Genomic DNA, 23,384 nt, shown 5'->3' on the forward strand with positions numbered 1-23,384 from the left:
GTGACTATACTTGTTAACCTGCTGCTGACGAACGTGGTTACCAAACGCCTCGCGCACCATGATAAAACCACACAACAAAGATACCCGGGCCTCTTTAAAAAACACGGATCCACCTTAAAAGAAAACACAGACCCTCACCCTGCATGCACATCGGTATCTGCGTGAAGGAGGGAGGCAGCTGGGGGAGCATGTCCTTGTTTTCCTGGCAGTGACAAAAGATGCTTAGTGGTACATGCGCCGCGTTGGAAGCAACCCAGTTTATGTAGAAAGTATACGCTCGTCTCTGGCTTCTGTGCCTCCTTAAGTAATCATAACAATTTTTATGTATTGTGTTCTTGCAAAGGTTTTAATTAATCATGCAAATAAAGTTTATTCACGATTCTCGTCCTTAAGGCGCTACCCATATACCAACGACAGACTGTCCGGCGGGTTCAGTACCTGCAGCAGATTTGTACGTGCACCCTGTTACAAGTTAGAATATTGATCGCGCCTGTTACATTTCCGCTAGCACATCCCGTGTTAGAAATTAACTAGTAAGAACTGGAGATGACGTGTAAATGGCTAGTGTAAATAAATACATTGAAGTCTTGGGGTGACAGCTCTTTCAGCCTAATAGTGTATGTTCAACAACAGTCCTCCCTCACGTAAAAATCTAGTGAAAATTTCAATAAGACGCTTTTGCATGAGACTTCTCTGCTCTGCTGCCTGCTTCTGCAGTGGGCGAGCTCACTTTCATGCCCACCCCTGCACGACAGGAATGTCCTTGTCTACCTATCCCCGAAGAGGGTCATTCACTCCTTTCACCTGCTTCTGCAGGAGGGGAGCTCAGCCTTTTCACCCGCTGCTGCAGGAGGGGAGCTCAGCCTTTCACCTGATCTCCCTGCAAGAGCCAGTGTGGTGCATAAGACGGTCTGGGGGGAGCTGTCCATGATCTCATCCTCCTCAGCAGCCCAGCCTCCCTGCTTGCCTCTTTCCCAGTGCGAGCCGCTATAATAACCCCGGCACTGTTATTCCCTCCTCTACGGTGCAGCCTCCCCCTCCCTCCCCGTCCCCCTCTCGCACACACTCAGGCGGCGAGCGGGGTATTGAGGAGTGCGGCTGCAGCACAGAGTAGATACCAGAAGCGAGCACTGGCAGAGAAGGTCACTGCCTGCCCACCGTCTTCCCTCCTCGCCCAGCCGGGCTGCCCGCCTTCTCCGCATTCAACCCTCGTAGAGCAATGCATCCCAGGATGGGGAATCTAGCCACGTGAGCGGTCAGTGGGAACACACAGCGCCTCAACGATACTCGAAGGAGAAGAGGCACTGGGACCGGGAAGGGCTGCGCCACTCGTTCCCTGAGGCGGCGCGCCCGGAGAGGTGACTGAGGAGAGCAGAGTGACAGCAGCCGAGGAGGGCGAAGATGGCCTCCCCCACCTCCTCTTCGACGCCGGGGGGCGGGGTCTCCCCCTCCAGCCAGACACGCATCCGTAAGGTGGGTGCAGGGGCATGATATGCGGGGCGGCGTGGATGCCAGGGGCTCTGCCTCCAGGGGGCCTCGGAAGCCTGATGTCCGAGTCCGTGACCTTGATTTTGTGACATTTTGTTTGTGGGTCTGAGGGGAGTGGCTTGCTATTATGTGTAAAAGGTGCTTTGCTAGAGGGCACAGAGGTGCACAGGGTGTTGTCTGGTTTAGAAAATGCCGTGAAGGGGGGTGACTCCTTGTTCATCTTGTTTTTTAACTATATAGTATTTACTCCAGGGATTCGTTATATCATTTATTTTAGTCATAAGCACTCTCAGTTTTCATAGGTGTGGACACGGAGATCAAATATTTTGCCCAAAATCACATAACTTGGCCAAGTTAGTAGCTGTGACTGGAATCACTGCCACTTAACTGCGCAGTGGACTGGGTAACTGCAGGACAGCTGTTCCTATCTATGCTTTACAATGCTAATAGTGGGCTAAGGATTGGCCGTTTTCTAAGCGCTCCCATGATTGGTACATAAAAGAACTAAGGCAACTTAGATGTAGTAATTTGCCCAGAGTCACACACTGTAAGATTAAATGAAAAAACTGTGTTTAGAATTCGAAACTCCTGCTGCCGGTGCTGACAATGACATGGAGAATCTGTAATGTCGGCTTTCCTCGGTTTATACCAGCGACGTTTGTGGCGTGCTGTGGGCATGTCAGAGTGTGTTTATATTGAAGGGAAAATGTAAAAAATGTAAACATACTTCATAAGAAAAAGGATTTCCTCTCATTAGGATCATCAACCCCAGGAAGCAAGTGCTACCGACAGGGCCTACGTACCACCTGTTGTTTTTCAGTGGACTTAGATAAGTGCGCACACACTGACATCTAAAAGTAGTTCAAGGCACAATATTGCACTGAACAGGATATTCCGTCTATTTTGCAAGGGCTACTTGAATATAGGTGAAAGTCGTACGGCCAGTGGCAATGACACCGCAATTCACAACTGCTAAAGACCAGGGTAACGCTCCAAAATAGCCCCCAGCATTTTTACTAGTTTCTGGTCTTTCAGCCAATAAGAAGCCATGGGCAACCACAGCCTATTTGGATATCATTATTAGCATGAACGCGGATGGTAGGTCAGGACCGAGCACCGTACACAAGGGAGTATTGTAGCTCTCCGGAAAAAAATACCAATGTGACCATGATCTTGTACACAGGGGCTGTTGAATAGTGGCATCAAAGGGTGGCGGTGGTATGTTGCCGCATCAAAATCCCCGTTGTATCAATTTCATTGAAATCCCACAACTATTAAGATCATGTGTACCCCACTGATTTCCTTTCATCATCAACTCCAGTTTTTTTCTTTTCTCTATTTACCGATGGCTCTGTGCTTCAACCCTGATCACCATCCTCTTTTCCTGACTACTTGATGTGCCCACTTCCATGTTGGGCACATCTTTTATCTTTACTCTTACCCCGGATTCCGAACTAGCTCTGAGCCTTATGGTTTCCTATAGTCCAGCCCAGCTCCTGCAGTGCACCACTTCTCTTTGCTTCTCTCTCATGGCCCAGAGCTGGCACTGAGCTTCTTCGCACAGTGGAAAAATCGCATCTGCAGCACCACTCCCTTTTTGCCTCGTGGTGCCCATGCCTTGGGATGTGGTCTGCTGCGGCATGTCCTTTCTTGGTATATGCATTTTGATGCTGCGTTGGGCTAGTAGTAATGATGTTGCGTAGATCACCCACCATATCCTACTACATCACCGGCACACCTTGTTTTCAGTGCTCAAAATTTGATTATAAAACCATACTTTAGTGTAATCCAGTAAAAGGAAGTGCACCAAGACCTCAGTACAGCTCTGAGATCCACAAATTTGTCATAGGAATGCCCAGGTGTGGAAATGCAGCGTAGTTCAAACATATGCTTTAGTGGCCTAGGTTCAGAGCTGTTGCGGTTTCCTATCTGTCATATTGTTTGATGATGACATTTGTGATGTCACGTGTGTGGTAATGAGCAGTTAGGTTTGGGGCTGAAAGTTAAAGCTATAGCGACCATAGCTGCCATTTTTTTAAACCCATTTTTTGGGTTTGGGTCATAGACATAACGCCTCATCAACTTAGGATTTGCCTGATAATGTCTGACTGCTTCCTACACAACCGTAACTAGGACTTTTTTTTCAGTGAATAAGTACTGTAGTAAAGGTTCAATCGGCTATTCAACAGGAAATTCATGTATTGTTTTGCTAACAACTTTGACACGGTTTAAAACGTTACACAAAGCTCCATAAAACAGTATTTACTGTGTCCCATTCTTAAAAGTTTCTTGTGGCCCTAGGACAAATTTGATGGTGGCCCTGAGACATGATTTCTCAATTTTAAATCCCATTGAGAGTTTCTGCAATGAGATGCAGAAATAAAACTGCCAAAAGGCACGCTAACAGAGTTTACTTTGTACACTTTTCTTTTTTTCTTTATTTAGTATACACTTGTTTATCAATTGTTCTATAGCTTTAGAAAGAAAATGCAGAGTTGTCTAGGTTGGAAAGTAGCCGAAGTCTGCAGATGTCTACATACATCACAATTTTATGAATCTGACTGCTCAGAGCTGAACATTTTTCTCCGTGTACCCTTTTGCCATGTTGCATGATCTCTGTGACTACTATGAAGTTTGTTGGTGTTGTTCTGGAGATCATGGTCCCAGGCCTCTTGCGGGTGGATAGTTCCCAGAATCAAGGAAGATGAGGAAAATCTATAAAAGGGTGGAGATTTCCATTTTACCCCTAGAGAATCACTTTTTTCTTTGAAAGTGAACGTCAAATGAACCTAATATACCTGTAACCTATAGCCCTAAGGCTAACTCAGACTCTACTTTGGAACCGGCGTGTAGGCCTTAGAGAGCCTATCACTATACATACATGTATTTTGTGCAGCTGTAATCAAAATAGATTGCTTTTAACTTTAGCCATCTCTGTGGGATCTTCACAAATCTATAAAAAAAATACACCTACTTATATCTGATCTTGGACAGTTATATGCTAGTTAGTCAAGGGAAGATTACATTATAGGACAGTGCCAAAGTTGCATATTCCAATGACATTTCCTTATGAAGTTTTTGATATGCAAGGGTGCAAACAGCTTCACGTGAGAACAGCACAGATGGTACTGGAGTGAAAGAATGCCTGTAGAGCATTGCTGGAAGCTACCCTTTGTGGCCAGTGCCCAGTGGTCATGACCAAAGGCTGTGCCTTTTGGGTATTTGGGATAGGGGTGGGCACTAATCAAAGTACATTTCTGAAAACTGCACCCAGTATCAGAGGGCACCGTGAAAGGCTAGGCAAAGTGGGCACTGGAGATGGAGGAACACAGTACAGGACTTTGCTGAAGGCCACATCTTGTTCTTTGTGGGCGCTGGGTGGAAAACCACTTGCTGAACATAGGCACACGCCGCTCCTAGTACCTGCTGGGAACAGCCTTTCCCAACAGGTGCTTGCTGTTTTGTACAGAGCATGGTAGAAGAAAGTTTCATGTGCCTCATACCTGCATAGTACCACCGAGGGCAGTGTCCATTGAGTATTAGGGCTGGGGAGGCTATATAAAAAAATGGGACAGTGGCCATTCCTTTTGCCCTGTGGCCCTTGGGCATTTCCAAAGATCATGCCCCATGGGTCCTGGGAATGGGTGATTTGAATACTGGGTGTGGCAAAAAAAACAGGAAATGTTCCTAGCAGGTGCAGGAATTGGGAAAGTTCCTATGTTATAGAAGTGAGAGTTCCTATGTTATAGAAAGTTATATAAAGAAGTGCACTAAAGTAATGGAAGAAGTTAATGTTCCACGACGTACCGTATCATGATGGTGGTCATTCTTGAATCATCCTGTGGTGAAGGCTGAGCCCAACCAGTATTAGAAATCTCATCTTCAGTGGGTTGGTTTAGTCACAGGGAATAGTTTACCTCTGTACTTGGGTGTGCTTATGGGATTTCGTGGTGATCAACAGCCTTGCTAACCCTGTCTATCTGGGTGTGCTTGATGCATGTAACTTGTGGGATTACCTGAGGGAAAACAGGGTGGAATGGAGAACCCAGAGCAGCTCTGGCTAACATTCTCAAACCAGGCTGCTCTCTTCCTCTTCTCTCTCTCTCTCCATACATCTATGCATTCTGCCTCTGTTTCACTCTTTTCTGCCTCTCTGACTGCTTTCTCTCTCCCTTCTCTTTCTCTATCTCTTTCTTTTTCCTTCTCTCTCTTCCTCTCTTTCTTGAAGCATCTCCTGCTTGTTGTAATCTACTGAGGGAGCAGGGGAAAGTGACAGAGGCATCAGGAGCTGTGCTGGGCTTTCAAAACCAGGCTCCTAGTGCCCAACCAACTGGGAAAATGCCCGGCGGAATAAAGGCCCTGAGGGAAACATTGAAATACCCTGTTGTTAGAAATGGTCTCTGGTTGGCGGTCAGGTTGCACTCTGTCCAAGCAGGGACCCTCACTCTAGTCAGGGCATGTGAGATACTCACTTAAGAAAACCCCTGCTCACCCCCTTGGTAACTTGGCACAAGCAGTCAGGCTTATCCCAAAGGCAATGTGTAAAGTATTTGTACCAACACACACAGTAATACAGTGAAAACACTACAAAAATGGACACAACACCAGGTTAGAAAAGTAGCCGATATTTATCTGAGTAAAACAAGACCAAATTGACAAAAATCCAACGCACACAAGCAATGTTGTGAATTTTTAAGGATTAAACTTCAATATAGCGCATAGAAACACAAGTGTTTCAAACTGATAATATTGCTGTGTCGTGACGGAGTCGTTCCCAACAATCCAACGCTAATGGTGCCGATCACAGAGTCACACGGACCCCCAGGTACAGTACCTTGTGAAAATGAGGAAACCAGCCGGTGCACGTAGTCGGGGATCGAGGTGTCGCTGCATCCAGTGCGGTGTTTTTTCCGGTGCTGCGGAGCGAGGAGCGGAGGCGTTGGTGTGAGGTGTCAGGTCCTTGCTGCGGTGCTGTGGCTGTGAGGCTACATCGGGGTGAAGCATTGGATCCATGCACTTCCGACGGGGTCAGTATCTGGCTGTCATGGCGTGTTGCGGCAAAGTCGGGTGTCTCGGACGTCGGTGACATAGCACTTGGTGGACTCACAGAGTCGGGGACTTCAGTGAGGCAGCGGCAGCATCAGGCCTGCAGGTTCGTCGCACTCCAGTGAGGACCACAGCTTCAGTTGCAGGCGGCGTCAGGAGATCCGGCAGCGGCATCAGTCAGGAGTCATCCGAAGTCGGTGCACTTGGTTCTTCTTAGTTTTTCACCAGCTTCTCCTTTCAAAGGCCCAGGGACTGGATTAGGTACCACTTGACAGGGCAGGACTCTCAGCAGAGAGTCCAGGTGCTAGTAAAGGAAGTCTTTGAGTGCCCTGAGACTTCATAACAGGTGGCAAGCTCAGTCCAAGTCGTTGGAGAAACTCCTCAAGCAGGAATATACCACAAAGTCCAGTCTTTGTACTCTTTCCCAGGCAGAAGCAGGAACTGCAGGATAGCCCAACAAAGCACAGTCGCAGGCAGGGGCAGCACTTCTTCAGCTCTTCTCCTGGCAAAAGTTCCTCTTGAATCCTTGAAGTAATCTAAAGTCTGGGGTTTTGGGTCCAATACTTATACCCCTTTCTGCCTTTGAAGTTGACCAACTTCAAAGAAAAGTCTCTGTTGTTTGCAGGATCCTGACTTGCCCAGGCCTAGCTCCAGGCACACATTAGGGGGTTGGAGTCTGCTTGGTGTGAGGGCAGGCACAGCCCTTTCAGGTGTAAGTGACCACTCCTCCCTCCAGCCTAGCCCAGATGGCCCATCAGGATATGCAGGTTACAACCCAGCACCCTTTGTGTCACTGTCTAGTGGAGAAGCACAAACAGCCCAGCTGTCAATCTGACCCAGACAAGGACTCCACAAACAGGCAGAGCCACAGAATGGCATAAGCAAGAAAATGCCCACTTTCTAAAAGTGGCATTTTCAAACTAACAATCTAAACAACAACTTCACTAAAATATGTATTCTTAAATTGTGAGTTCAGAGACCCCAAACTCCAACTTTCTATCTGCCCTCAAGGGGAAACTGAACTTTAAGGATATTTAAAGGCAGCCCCCATGTTAACCCATGAGAGAGATAGGCCTTGCAACAGTGAAAAACGAATTTGACAATATTTCACTGTTAAGACATGTAAAAACACACCAGCACACATCCTACCTTTAACATATACTGCATCTTGCCCATGAGGATACCTAGAGCCTACCTTAGGGGTGCCTTAGATGTATAAAAAGGGAAGGTTTGGGACTGGTATGTGTGTACACATGTCAGGTTGAACTGGCAGTTTTAAAAGTGCCCACACAGACACTACAGTGGCAGGTCTGAGCCATGCTTTCAGAGCTACTCATGTGGGTGGCACAATCAGTGCTGCAGGCCCTCTAGTAGCGTTTGATTTTCAGGGCCTAGGCACTTCTAGTAGACTTACTAGTAAATCAAATATGCCAATAATGGAAAAGCCAATTACACATACAGTTTCGCACTAGGAACACTTGCACTTTTAGCACTGGTCAGCAGTGGTAAAGTGCCCAGAGTAACAAAAACAACAAAAACAGAGTCCAGCTCACAGCAACAACCTGGGAAGTAGATGCAAAAGGTTAGGGGAGACCACGCCAAGGATGCCAGGTCTAAAACCTGTTAATAATTTAATGGGCACCAAGATGATGCATTGGTATGGAGAAATTCAGAATTTATTCTAGCCAAACATCTCTTTTAGTCATTCACTCATAGAGCATGGGGTTGTTAGTCCTTCTGTAACATACTGGACTTTGAGCATGGTAGATAAAAACCTTTGATATGTGAACACGTCAATAAAGGCAGTTGTTACAATCAGTCTGACAGTTCGCCACATCTTCACCACTCCTTCCATCTGTGCACATCATGTTCTAAGATTGATGCAATCTGGCCTTTTACTGCACAAAAATGATGGGTGAATGTTTGAACTGATTTCATCTACTGGTCACTGCTGTATTTCAGAGTTCAAACAACAGCCTTTGGTGGGTGAGGGGCATCTCCTTCTTTGCATTGGGCTCATAACACCCTGGCTAGGTTACTGGCAATCCAGTATATAATTGCTTAGCTGGTCTGTGGCATTGCAGACAGGGATCCACCATATGGAAACAGGCCCCAAAAAGAGGCAGTCCTGCTAAAACTGCCAAGGCATGTCCCATCCCAACAGGACCACAAGCAACCTGTGACTGGTTTCTGCCTTGTTGGGTCTCACAAGTGAGGTGCGGCTTGACACCTTCAGAAAAGCAAGCTTGGCCTTACACCAGTGCAGCTTTTAGCTGAAGAACTACCCACCCTTGCAGGGGCTCAGCCTGCCTTCTGAGAAACCATCCCCTATCACTCTTCTGGACTCCTCATAAAGTGGGGAATAAATTGTCCAGCGGCCCCAGTGGAGCCTTCGCTCTGGACTTCCTACTCCAAATTGTTACCTATGCATTTAAGCTCTCACTTCACACAACACGTAGATGTGACCTGCCCAAGGCACACGTGACATGCATCCCAAGGGACTCATTCAGACACTGTTGAGGCCTACATAGGTTTCGTACATTCCCTGATCCAACCACCCACACCTAGTTGGGAGCCATGCGTATGAGGATTACATCAAAGTTTAGGGATGTGACAGATGATTTCCTTACCATTCAAATATATCGGGGGGGAAAAAAAGGTCTAGGGGAAGGGGTTCATGCACCTCTATAATGGAACTCCTTTCGGACCATCTTCACTGTGAATCAAACCTCAAGAAAACTGAACGATTGGCTTTTTAAGACAGCATATTCTCACCAAGTACCTTTCTCCTGTATCTGCCTTACTGTCATTTTTGGTGTCTACTAAGCACCAAGAAACTTGGTGAACGTGTTGTCTATTAAGTAGGTATAACATAACACAACATAACATAACACAACACAAAACAACATAACATAACACAACATAACATAACATAACATCACATCACAACACAACACTTAACATAACATAACATAACATAAAAAACATAACATAACACAACATAACAGTATTCAAACCCTTCTTTACACCAGAGAGTCTTGAATCTGCAAACATCATTCATAAAACAAACATGGAGGTGTTGTGGGCCTATTGGTTGGTTTCATATGGGGATTATAGAACTACTCGACCCTATGAAATATAGTGATCCAGCTCTACATTCTGTGTCAAAATATTACATGTGTCTAGAGCAAAGGAATACATTAGGGTTTAGAGAGGAACCTGACGTAATCATACATATAATAATAACAATGGTTCCTGAAAATATTAAACATAATTATTCTATGGGCAAGCATTTTCACATATAACACTAGGAAATGGAACAGGAAGAGAAATAGAAATATGAACAGAAAATCCGCCTTTTTAAATAACACAATGCCCAGGTGTACAATGTGTTATTTTAATTAGCAATTGATCTCACAACGAAGTATATACAGATTGTGCAAAAAGCCCTCGGAGCTTCCACATGACACACACAGTTTATAATAAAAAATGTAAGCGTATGAATAACTGAAACGGAAGGAACACAAATGAACCACAGAAAGGCCTTTTTTATTTATGTCTGGTATTTTTCACATTCATCGGGGGAGTGGCTCAAGGAGTAAGAGCCAACAGCATTTTGACTCTTATCAGATTTGAGGGTTATCATGAGGACTGGGGCTTTTAATAGGCCCGAGCAGAAAAGATGTAGGCCATTCCTCCTAAAGTAGTCAGGAACTGGGAGACCTGTGTAACTGGAAGCTTAGCACGCAGGTGATTGCAGGAATGAGGACAGGGAAGGGAATGTCATGGTTGTATGGCCTCAAGGAGCTTTATGGGGGAGATTGAATATCACGGGTGGATGTGTAGGTCAATCGCTGGGGATATATAAGCTACCATTAGCTATAAACAAAAAGGCATCTTCACTGTACATGTGTCTGCACGCATTAGCTAAATTGAAAGCGGTCGGATCATGTGACTCATAAATGTTAGGCTCAATCCACTAAGAGATACGGATGAACGGAAGCTGAAGAAAGACGCTAAGGGCAATCCGTTGACATCTACTGGTTGTAAGCCAAGGACGGGGAGAGAAACTCTCTATCGCACCTCACAGTGCAGATAAGTGCCAGTGACCCTGCCGCTGGTTGGGAAGCAGCACCTCCTAGGGGTCAGTGGCATATTCAGCGCGTGCCTCAGAGTATTCTTCTCAAAGACTCGGAATGTTGACCAGACAAACTTGATTCTACCTAGTCTGCTAGGAGTTTCAGTATGTTGAGAAATCAATAGCCTAGATCCTACTTCTTTGTATATAGTAATTGCTACAGCAGGTTACCTGTTTTGCTGCACTGAAAATATTTGGTCTTGTTGTTACCCAAATGTAAAGCCCTGCCGGTATTCAGCACTGTGGCCTTGAAACTCGACACAGACAATAGGACACAACCCTGAAAGGGGTCTGAAAGCAGAATGTGGGCACCCATTGTGGATATGTGGGTACCTCAGTCCTGTCCGTGGAGTTACAGTTGCTAGAGACCACTGTAGAAAAACATTTAAAGGTCAATGTGATATGTACGAATGTTCATGGGAAATGCCAATTGTCAAAGAGTACATTTGGCGTGTCACTTTAACAAATGGACCTAAGATGTCTGCTAGGGTGAAGTGATGTTATCATCCATGTACAAGGAGGGGGCCGTGCAATAGCTAACATTATCACATAGGAACTGGAGGAACTGATGCAAAACAGCTTTGCCTCATCTAGAACCATTTCCTATTTGCTTACACTGCGGTCTTTTACCACAAGATCATGTAAATGGATTTCTCTAATCCCACAAGACGCTAATTACTCTCTATTTACCGCTATACATTTCTAAAGTGAACAGAGAGCCTATATTGACGTGGAAGGCCTGTCCTTAGTAACTCAGACGCAAACATTAGATCCGGTAATTCAATACTCTGCCTTACGACCCACTAGTGAACAGACAAAAAACTCTAACGAGGTCGGCCTAAGGCTTTGCTGGGAGGCATTCAGGCTTCATATAGTAAATCTTCAGACAAAAGGGCCCTATTTGTAATTTACATTGGGTTCTATCTTCTTCCAGAAAGCCCAGTGGGGGACACTGCGGAAGGCACACCAGTGTCACAGATGCCAGACCAACAAGCCACTAAACTACCTCAACAAGGTGCCACTTGGACTGGAGAAGCTACATGTTCGCAAATGCTTGGCTCCACGATGCTGCAAATCCAAATAGTTTATTCAGTGCATTGGATTTTTATTTTTTATTTTAATTTTGGGCTCTTTCTTTAGTATTATTTCCTGTTTTTTTGGCATCAGGTAGCGTTTATAGTAAATTACCCTTTTGGTCTGGTTGACTTGTGTTAACAATGATGATGAGGCTGTTTTTCTCCTTTTTTGTAATTTTAATTGTTGTATTTATAAAGTGCATAAGATCATCAGGTATCGAAGTGCAAGCGGGGAACAAGAGTAGACGCGGGCCTTCAAGAGAACAGAGGACAAATCTGGCTCAAAAAGAAGGGAGACAGAGAAACCCCTCCTAAAGAGTAAACATCGTTTTAAGCTGCTTACAAAACGCTAAATACGCCTCCGCCCTGCAGATGCTTTCAGGAAAAGAGTTCCACAATCTACCCGCTGCCACTGAGAAGGCCCAATCACCCTACCTAGCTTTCTTAGCCCGAGGGATCACTACCGCAAAATGGCCCACTGGTCTCAATGGGTGCCTAGGCACATACCAATTCTTAGCGCCCTTCAGATAGCCAGAGCCATGTGAGTGAAGAGCTTTTTGCACCAAACAAAGAGCTTTAAAAGATACGCATTTCTTAATAGGAAGCCAGTGCTGTCGGAGCAGATGCATGTCTGGGAGGACTAAGAACTAGGCGAGCCGCTGCATTCCGGATAATCTGAAGCTTGTTCAGAGAGGCTTGGTTGATGTTCAAAAATATAGTATTGCAGTAGTCTAACCAAGAAGTTATGAGGTCTAGGACCACAATGACCCTGAGTTTGTATGGTAGCAGCGGTAAGATTTACCTCAGTATGTGCATTAGCCAGAAACATGTGTTGACTGTCCTGTTCACCTGGATGGCAAATGACGGGGCATTATCAAACAGTACCTCCAGATTTTTTACTGTTGTAATCGGAACAAGCAAAGCACAATACCACTCTGGCCATCATTGCTTGTTCCAGATGGAGCTATGATTTCCAAAGACCACATTGTCAGTTTTTTCACTATTACATTTCAGCCAATTCATCTCCATCCATCTGCTCGCTTCCTGCATGCAGGCCTGAAAACTAGCGGCCACCTTATCCCGATCATCCATGATAGAAATGATGATCTGGGTGTCATCAATATAGGAGGACACCTGGAAGCCAAAGGATCGAACATGTTTTGCTAATGGAGACACATATAGATTGAAGAGAGTCAGGCTCAATGAGGAGCAAAGAGGGACTCCACAAGGGACCTGAAATGGGACAGCCCTGAAATCTCCACAGCTTGCAATACTAGATTTTTCACACAGGAAGGGCTCCAAGAGCTTCAGTGCACCCTCCTTCACCCCAGCCTGCTTAAGCCTATGCACCATTTGAGCTGGAGAAATGGTGTCAAAAGCTGCTGACAAGTCAAGTAACACCAGGATGGCACCTCTCCCCTGGTCCACCTGTCTGTGGATTGAATCCGCAGTGGCAATGAGAGCTGATTCAATGCTGTGATCTTTCCTGAACCCGTTCTGTGAGGGGTCCAGGAGATCATGATCAAAAAGGTATTTAGCTATGTGCAGAGCAACGTGCCTCTATAAGATCTTAGTAGGAGAGGGCAATAGTGAAATGGGGCAAAGGTTTTTCATATCACTAGGATCAACCTCAGACTTCTTTTTCAGCTTAATTACCACTCTTTCCTTCTAGACCCAGGGAAAAACCCCTGTCTCCAGCACCTTAGCATAAATCTGTTCCAGGACGTCCACATCAAGGTCTGGGACAGTCTGCAGAACCCTAGGTGGACAGGGATCATCAGGCGTACCTGAAGAGATACTTAAAAGCAGGGTTTTAATCTTGGATGCAGACAGCAAAGAAAAAAGGTTCGGTCCGATCATCCCAGGATGTACCACGGCCACTCCCCCATGTCCCTCACTTGGCTGAGGAGTAGGGTCAGGCTGATTTTCCAAAGGAACCGGAAGTTCTTCATAGATCTTTAAGATCTTCTCTTTAAAATAATGTGCAATTTTATCACAGAACTCTTGAGAATTCTCTATCTCAACGTGCCGCTGAGGAGACATCAGGGAGCGAACAGTACTGAAAAGCTCCTTTGGGACGTTAAGAGCTGATCTAATCTTCTGGACAAAAAACCTGCTTTGGCCTCTTTAATAGCAGTTTTATACTTAACTGTCATTTTTCTGAGTTTCACTCTCTCTGCCAATTCAGGAGACAGTTTCCACCTCCTCTCCTGCCTCCTACTCTATCTTTGAAGATCCTTCAACTCCTCTGTAGTCCAACATGCCCTCGTCCTTGAGTTTCTCTAGGGCTATACTAAATGCCTCTTTCTTTATTTTGTCCCATTTTCTCCTCCCCTTCTGCGGCCCTTGTCTATAGGGCAATGACTGATCCCCCAGAAGCTTAAAGGAGACCAGCCTATGGTCAGTCCATTCTAGCAGGGAACATAGGAACATAGGTCATAGGAACCTCCTGAGTGGTAAAAATCACATCATGGGTGTGACCAGCATTATGTGTAGCATCAGACACATTTGGTCAAGTCAAAGTTAAGCATAAGGTTTAAAATTCCTTGGTGTCCCTGTCCTGCAGGTCCTCTAAATAAAAATTAAATCTCTCAGAAAGATGAGACTTTCACTTTCAAAAATAGGCTCCAAGACCTGTTGCCAATTTAGAATAAACTGTCTTTTTGGGCTTTTAGGAGCACAATAAATCAGGGCCCCAGCCAACGTGTTCCCCTTTTTTGTTTTGATAGCAAAACTACCTACTTCACAACCTTCATTGTCTGTAGTAAAGGAACTCAGAGTACAGCTCAGATGATCCTTATAAGTAATGGCAAGGCTGCCCCTGCCACTTGTCCTATCTGCTCTGACTACCCGGTAGCCTGGTGGAGTAGCCAGGACAAAATCTGGCCCGAGTCCTCCTTAACCCAAGTTTCCATGATGAATAAACATTCCAGATGGGTGGAAAGACTTTGCTTAATAAGGGACCATATGTTAATAAGCCTGCACTGGAGGGATACCATCCCTTTGTGCTTAACCCTAGTCCCACTTACATATACAGTGTCAGTCTCTGAGGCTGCCATCTGATTGCATCCACCCATCTTCACATCACACCTTTCTCCACGCCACTTACCTCCCCCACCTCTCATCGGAGAAGGGTGTTCTCTCACATTCTCCCCCAGCCAGCCCACCTACTTCCAGCAGCTCTTGCCTGGAATAAAGCAGCCGCAAGGCCTCCCCATTGCACCCAGCAGTGTGTCTGGCCCCTGGTCCTGCTCGGGCGCAGACGGGCACAGACAGGCTTGCCTTAGGCGCACCTTCAGCACACCACTGACACGCCCATTGAACATGTTCGCTGCGCTTCTGCGCATCGGCGTGCTTATAAGGCAGCGTAGGGCTCATGAACAAGCTGTGTTAGCTGCTAGAGCGCTTCCCGGCTAGACGTTAGTGCACATAGTTGCACTATCAAGATGGCTCCCTTCGGATGGTAAAAAGGGCTCTAACAGGCCCTATTGACAGCCCCCACCAAGTCCCACAGGCAAGTTAAAATCAATCACCACAGATGAGATTAAAAGTCAATAAGGAATTAAAAAAGTGTCAGCAGCTGCAATCTCTCTCACAGGCTGCGCATTGGTGCGCCTATATGGTGGCATAGGGCTCATGAACAAGCAGCGTCAGGTGCTAGAGTGCTACTCAGCTAGATGTTTGTGCACATAGTGGCACTATGAAGATGGCCCCCTTCTGATGGAAAAAGTGCTTTAACAGGCCCTGTTGACAGTCCCCACCAAGACCCCCTCCAGCAAGTTAAAATCAATCACAACAGATGAAATTGAAAGTTAATAAGGAATTTAAAAAGTGTCAGCAGCACACACCGCACTCACATAGTGCATGTATGCACATTAAAAGCCACGTAGAACTGACTAATTGAAATTTAAACTTTTTACTGCGTCAATCTACAACTTGACTGCATCAAAATCCCTACGTCTCCTCAAACCAGGCGTAAGAATTGACACAAGGTTTTTAACATGGGACTCGCCTATGTGCTCTGATGCATTGCTGGAGTTGCCTAAGTCTTACAAGCAACTCCAGCAATGTGTCACTTTAGCGCCAAAAGATGCGTCAGGGTCACACATCCGCAAATCCTTGCGCCATGGAGCCCTGTATTGTAAATACAGTGCAAACCATGACGTTGTAAGGGTATTTGCGGAAGGCGCAAGACAACCGAGTATCTCTGAGACTCAGCAGGAAAGCTTCATCCACTCACAGTTGTAGCAATCAACATACACCACATGGCACACTTATGCTATATAGAAGCCTTACATTGGTAACTGTGCAGATATCTCTGGTGTCTTCAGGGCTGCATTTGGCCAGAGAGAGGGACATCTCTGAGAAGACAGGAGAATAGTGGGCTGGATTCTTAGCTGGATTATCAGAGGGATGAATCTTCAACACGTCCAGTTCTGCACATGCTGTGAGGAACTAGCACACAATTGTGTTACAGAAACATATACGATTTGATGCTGCATTGAAATAATGTTCCTAACTTCTACACCTGACCTGAAATAAGTGGAATATTTCATGACTTTCTTTTCCGAACTGCATTGAAAGTGATAACGCGTCCCGCCCTAGGTAATTTACTTACTCTGGGACTCGTTTTAGGCCAATTAATCTTTTGACCCTGAATGGAGGCACCTTAAGACGAGATAACTAATTAGCGAATTAATTAAATTAGTTAATGACATTAATAAGAATCCAAACTCGCCATGACATTTCAGCCACGAATAACCACACGAAATTTAGTAATAGTTATGATATTTATTCCCTATTAGTTACACTCTACTAGCAAGTTCATTAGTCTCAAAACCAGGAAACACATCAATAATGTCACAATATGGCAACTTGAGTAAGATTTAAGCAAAGCAAAGATGATAAACATCAGAACAAAACACGGCGTCAGCATGGATCTGTTTAGCAGAGTATCATTAGCGCATCTATTCAACACAGCAAAGATTCAGTCATTTTGTCTATTTGCATTTGTTTAATGAACTCCTTAACTAACCTCGAATTAGCATCAGCAGGTTGGGCTTCATGCAAAACAATTTAGTAACACAAATTTGGAAAACATCTAACTATGGTCTCTGTCAAAAGTAGTTGGTAACTAGAAAGGAAAGGCAAACAGACAATTACAATTTCATTATCATATAGTTACCCTCCGTAATGGGTCAGCATACAGAGTCAGTCTTCGTCCTCAGGACAGTAGTCAATCCGCCATCAGCCAGGACAGAACAGCAAAGTCTCAGCAAACAGGGCAGAAAGTTCTTCCCTCTTAAGGAGGTGAAGTAAATGTTGGGTAAAGAGGATGGTTCAAAGTAAGGAAAAGTCTCTCAAAGTAGTGATTTAAGAGTAACGATAAGGTAATGACTTCAAGGAACAGCAAAGGATGGCAAAAGAGTGGGCGATTTCTCCTTGTGGCATGTCATTATATTAACTCTGTCGAACAAACCCTTAATTTCCAATTGGGCAAAATCTGGCATCACCACTATCTCTGTCCAATAGTTGAGTGGTCACCTTACTAGAATTTTCACCTAAGACAGTTCTCATGCAGTTCATTGGCTCCTGTGATTTACGTCTTTATCGGGTGAGATGGCAGGTAAGAAAAGTTACACATACGGCTTCAGTTAGGAGCTCCATTGTCTTTACCAGTTCAGGCGACCTTGCACCTGTTGCGAATTACACTGTTGCATTCAGCAAGAATGTCTCCTTGAGCAAGTCGGGTCTCATGAGAAAGAATTTACCACGGTTACACACACATCCCAGCTTCTGGAAAAGTACAGCTACTTGCCTTAGGAAGACAGCACATTACACGTTAGAAAAACACATTTAATATGAGACCAGGCAGCTAGGCCCAGACTCTTGCTAACTAAGGCCTAGTGTCTAAATTAGCAAATCCTTACTACATGATTCATAAAGCTGGTATAAATTCACACATTAGTACATCATTAATTCGTCATTAGTCAAATTCATTTAATCAACGTATACATTGATGGCCACTCCCCGTGGGCACATTTCAAATGCGTACATTAGAAACTTTTTAATGCGTTTTCCATGCGGCTTCATTGTTCCTTAAATTGCAAGCAGTTCATGTTAATTTTGATTATAAAAGCTACACTCCAACAAAAGCCTATTGCTTGTTAGTCTTTATGTTTGTAAAATGGTGCTGTAATTAAATCATTCAGCCCCAACTCTTCAACAGTTTTTTTTGTGAACGTTTCTTGCACGAAAACCCCTAAACACCTCTAAAGACGACCTCCCTATCAATATGGTGGTGTACTAAAGACTTTTGAAGGGCTGCCTTTAGCTTCCAGTCCAGCCTGGTTGATCTGAATCGAAGTCTTTCTTTCATTCTGCATTCTTGTGACTGGAGGACTGTGGTTACTTTCTGCAGATACCTGCATGCTACTCAAATGTTCAGTCCTAGACTCAAGGCCACTGAACATTTGCACTGTCTCACCTTTGGGATGTTTGTGTGAGAACCTTACCAATTCTTCTGTGTTTTCTGTTGTGTGTTCGCCTAAGTGTATAAGTTAATGTACATTTCTCAAAAATGTATTTTTGTAATTTTTAAAGTCTTTTATTATTTAGATTTACTGTGGCTTTATATTGTTTAGATCAGTGCCAGTTGTTCTTTTTTAAAAACTTTTTTGTCCCAGTAATTTTAAATTATAAGAATATAAGGTACTGAGTAGCTGAACTTTAAATGGGGTTCTCCGCTAGTCGGACCTCTACAGAGGGTTTTGATCAAGAGCTGCTGAGTGGCTTTTCCACTATAAGATGGTGAACCATGACAACAACAATTACTTTGCTGTCTGGATTTAGAAAGAAAAATCAGAGCAGGAGAGCAAGAGAAAAGAAAAGTAAAACAAAAAAAAGGGAAAAATATGAGAAAAGTCTTCTGCCCTCATTTAGAGGAGGGCAGTAGTTGGACATCTGCCATAAATTGTCATACTGCCTCATTTAGAGTGCGGAGGATGGTGGTTTTGCCATCAGTGGTGCTTCCACTGCACAAGCCATTCAAAGTACACACTGGACAAGTTTTAAACGAAGCCCTAATGAGGTTCTACTGCTTTGCTTATGTGTGCCATCGTAAGTCTGATGGGCCTAGTAACCAGAGTTACATTGTAATAAATATGTCTGTGGGAACACCATGGACTATCTGTATTTGTCCCTTAGAATCCCCCTGCTGAAAGCAGTCACACTCACCACCTGACATATGCTTTATGAAATGATGGCTAACCAGAGAAATTGGAATAAGATGAATGTTTATATTATTAGTTAATTAAAACCATTAAAATATTCCTTCAATGTAAAATTTAACAGAACAATATTGCTGCTCTGTGACATTCATATTACAATAAAAATTAGGAAAAAGAAAGAAAAAGAGAAACTAGTTTGATACATTTTATAGATTTTACAGATTTGCTCCCTCTTAATTCCAGTTACTGGGACATGACTGTATTACAGGGTTGGCTGTATACACAGCGATGTTACCTAAGAACCTTCCTTTCTTTGATGTATTCATTCGTGATAGATTGATTTTGTTTCCATTGGCACCCTCCCTATCACTGGCTTGTTTCGGCACATGTAATTTTGGAGGAAAAAAAAAAAAAATTGAACCAGCCTAATATTCAATATAGTGTTTCATGGGTTAAATGCTTCAATTAGTGCTTGTCTACAAGATATGATCCCTAAGCCGTTTAGTTCTTTAACCAGTAAACATCTTCCTTCAGCAGCCAAAGCTGGGCAAATGCAGATCACATGCACCAAGTTTTCTTCCGCCTGATGACATAGGCGGCACTCATGGGTGTCTGCTAGTGACCCCTTCTTCCATTTTGGCATGAGGTCTAGCATTGGAACTTCACCCAGCCTGAGCCTTAGAAAGCGTTGCTTGATTTTTCGTGACTAGGGGGCAGCCACAAGTGGTGATTCTTTGAGAGTTTTATATGAATTAAGAATCAACCAACCATGTGACCTTTTAGCCAGAGCCTCCCTGTCTTCTAGCCAGCTGTATAATTTACTTGATTTATTCACTGCATTATTAAAAGCCAGGGTGGGAAGCGACTGGTCCCATACATAGCCTAAATTCAAAATAATTATACTCTTTTCCAGATACCTTTTGTAATTGCTATTCCCTCTTTCTAGCATAATTTCCTTCCAGACTAGATTAGCTATGACCCTCTTGGGGCGCGGCTCAGTTTTTAACAGCATTTGACATATGCCGCAGGACGCACCAGCGACTGTTTAACCAACATAAATTCCAGTCTGACCTGAGCTGGGGAGGCATGTCCTGGTAACCGAAAGACACGCTTATATGTATTTATCAGAAGCTTATCCAGGAGAGCTACCTCCATCTCCCTCATTATTTCGGCCCCATAAGTGAGGGTTGGCAGTAATTTTACTCATTATGGCTGTCAGTGGGTTCAGAGCATGGCCACAAATTGAATTTGCAAGCTTGCCAAAAGCGTGAGCAAGTGCGTGTGCCTTATTTGTTATTGCTTCTTTTTGTAGTGCATAGTTACCTCTGACATCAATCACGACTCCTAGGTATCTGTATGAGCTTACTTCCTCTAAGGTCTTTTCATTCAGATATAATTTGTGCTGGCTAGTGGGTCTGCGATTTAGAGTAATCATTTTAGATTTGTTATGGTTGATTTCCAATTCGTTAGTTCTTGCATACTCTTTTAAATTGTTTGTAGTCTTTGCATGTCTATTCTGGTGTTACTAATCATTAATAGGCCATCTGCATATAACATATTAGATAGTTGTTGGCCGCCCAGAGAGGGATAATGGGCAGATTGATAATTTAACTTGGCAGAGAGATCTGCTATGCACAGGTTAAAAAGTGTTTAGGCCAATACACAGCCTTGTTTAACACCAACCATTATTTTAACTGCCCTAGATAGGTGTGAACCTCCCCCCAATTTAACCTTCACCCATGTATCAGAGTAAATCATTTCAATGGTATTTACAATAGTAGCTGGTAACCCCCAAAGCTGTTGTTTGGCCCATAGTTTGCCACATGGGACACAATCAAAGGCAGCTTTAAAGTCAACAAAGCACAAATAGGTAGGAGTCCCAGTTGCTTTTGCTCCGTTGATGATCGGTCCCAGTGCCATAAGGTTCAATAGTGTTCCTTGATGCTTGATGAAGCCTCTTTGATTTAAAGGAAGTATGTTGTTATCTGCAATCCATGACTCTAAGTGTTTTAGCACACAAGATGAAAAATACTTGAGGTCAACATCTAAGAGGGCGATTAATCTGTAATTGCTTGGGGAAGCCGCGTTCCCTCCCTTGTATATGAGGTGGATTATTGAGCCTCTCCAGGTTGCCGGAAAAATTCCTGTTGTCAGGACATGGTTGAACATTGCAGCCAGGAAATTGGCCCATTTTTCTGTTTCCTGTTTAAACAGTGCCTGCAGTAAACTGTTTGGGCCATGTGCACAGTCAGTTTGTGGCTTCCCGATGGTTTTTATTAATTCTAATGCCGAGATCTTCAAATTTTCCGAAACATCGGGTTCCCGATTTTTAGTGAACCCCTGGGTTAACGGAACTTCTTCAGTAGGCAAATCTTTTAAATGAGAATTTAAGTGGCACACCCAAGCTTTCTATGTTATGTTTGTGTTGTTAGCTGCCTTTGGACCCTTATCCACTGTATTAATGAGTTTCCAGAATCTTTTGGAGTCACATATTTTGGACGCAAAGTGCAATTTGGCCCAAAGCGTCTCCTGCTGATGAAATTGGAATAGGAATTACTCAATCCCCTGGTAATTCTGTATTTCTTTCGAGATCTCCAAGGTACCACTTGTAGCACATCTTAGAAGGAAAAATAAGAACAAGAAACAAAACCACACTAGAATGGAAAGAGAAGTAAAACTAGCAAATTGACCAACAATGTATACACAAATAATATGACAAACAACAAAAAGCATAGAAAGGTTGGAGTCACCATGCATTTTGACATTTATACTTGTACTTGTATCAGGTCCTGCTAAAATAGGTGTTAATATTTTTTAAAACGATCACAGAAGATGCACCAAGTAGGCAAGAGGATGGCTCAAATTGCATATATATCACAATCAACATCTCCAAACTTGAACTCTTTAAGAGACAAAATCTAATCCACTGTTTCTGTTTTCAGTATTGGTCTAGCAGGTCACTGTCAGATTATGGCCTCACTAAAATATAATGTCCTAAATATCATTTAGAAAAATATTCTCCTATTGGAGCTAATGGTATAAAATCTAAAACCAAAGGGGACAATTTTCTTACAAACAATGTTTAGGACATATTTCCCCCTCTTCTCACAAAAACTCCTGATCTCTGTTTGCTCCTCACTTAAACGTAAATATCAGCAATAATAAATATGCAGCCATCTGATCATTTCTGCTCCACCGCCTACTGAGGAAACTCACTCTACTACTGTCAGCTATGTAAACTGTGTCAAATTATTCACTCTCTTGTACTTACCTAATTTCATCTTTAGTTGTGTTTGACTACAGTTGCCTGCATCAGTCACCATACTCTCATACCAGACACTCTCCCAATGTCCTACTCATTATCTACGTTATGCATCTCCCCAACAATGCGTTTAAACCTATTCCCATTCTGAACTTTCCAAAACATCTCACCCACACAAATACAGCGTACAAAATCATCACCTGAAAACGTGATAAGGTTTAAAGATACCTAGCAAACACCTCCAACATGTAAGCAGCTAACAGCTGTAAATAGCTAACTGATAAATGCACTCTTCGCAGTGGCTCGCTGTTCTAATTCACTGACCTAATTCTCGCTTACACCAGGAACCCGCTTCTCCCTAGCTCAGCTTCTGCTTTTGACAGTTGGTTTGTTGTAAAGCACGAGGAGAGCCTCAACAATCCGTGAGGTGACCTAGATAATTTATGCAAAAACTTTCTCTGACAGTTGATATTGGATTTTCTTTCAGTGCTAATTAAGCTACCACTTTTTGAAGCACTTTGAGTTTGCCCCATATGGTAACTGTCTACCAGTGATCCTTGTTTCAAAGAATCATTCTAAGCTTATGGCAAACAGGTGGCGTACTGTGCTAAAAATAATAACATAGAGGATTTCAACATTAGATAGAATCTTGTTTCTAACCACATAAGATCCTTTTGGAAAAAAAAAACATCTGGAATCTGGTAGTTCCTCCACAAAACTGGAGACTTCCCCTCAATTATAAAGAGTATCTCTTTGGTCCTGATTTACCAAAGTGTAGGACAGTAGCTTTTGGGATTCAAAAAGGCAAAGTGGAATCAATTATGACATTGATCCACCTTAGTGCATAAGGCAATTTTGGCAAAGAAAGATGACGTAAGTGCAGGGCTAAACAATACTGTATCGTGTAGCATGATACCCCTGGTAATACATCAAAAGCGGACATAAAAATCAGGAATAGTAGAAACACCCTTAGGAAACCATGCAAAGTAAGATCAACTGAAGTCAACAATCTAGGGGTACTTGGCTTTGCATGGGATACTCGCACCAAATGAAAAAGGTGCAAACAATTGGCAAAAAGAAATTGTCTGATATAGCCATAAGTGATATTTGTAAATTTGACAGAAATTACACATATTACTTGATTA

The 23,384-nt window shown here is 43.7% G+C and overlaps 1 protein-coding gene across 3 annotated transcripts in view; it reads left to right on the forward strand.

Moving 5' to 3' along the window:
• The first annotated feature begins 1,064 nt into the window (after positions 1-1,064).
• Positions 1,065-23,384, forward strand: part of ANK2 (ankyrin 2) — a 1,630,948-nt gene continuing 1,608,628 nt past the window's right edge. For 2 of the 3 annotated variants that reach the window (XM_069241892.1, XM_069241902.1), the window contains exon 1: positions 1,091-1,473. In XM_069241892.1, the coding sequence (XP_069097993.1) occupies positions 1,402-1,473 (72 nt within the window). In that variant the 5' untranslated portion in view covers positions 1,091-1,401. Of the gene's footprint in view, positions 1,474-23,384 lie in introns of all 3 variants that reach the window. The other variant, XM_069241684.1, reaches the window with a different exon arrangement.

The sequence above is a fragment of the Pleurodeles waltl genome, chromosome 1_2 (genome assembly GCF_031143425.1).
Source record: "Pleurodeles waltl isolate 20211129_DDA chromosome 1_2, aPleWal1.hap1.20221129, whole genome shotgun sequence".
Classification (NCBI taxonomy): domain Eukaryota; kingdom Metazoa; phylum Chordata; class Amphibia; order Caudata; family Salamandridae; genus Pleurodeles; species Pleurodeles waltl.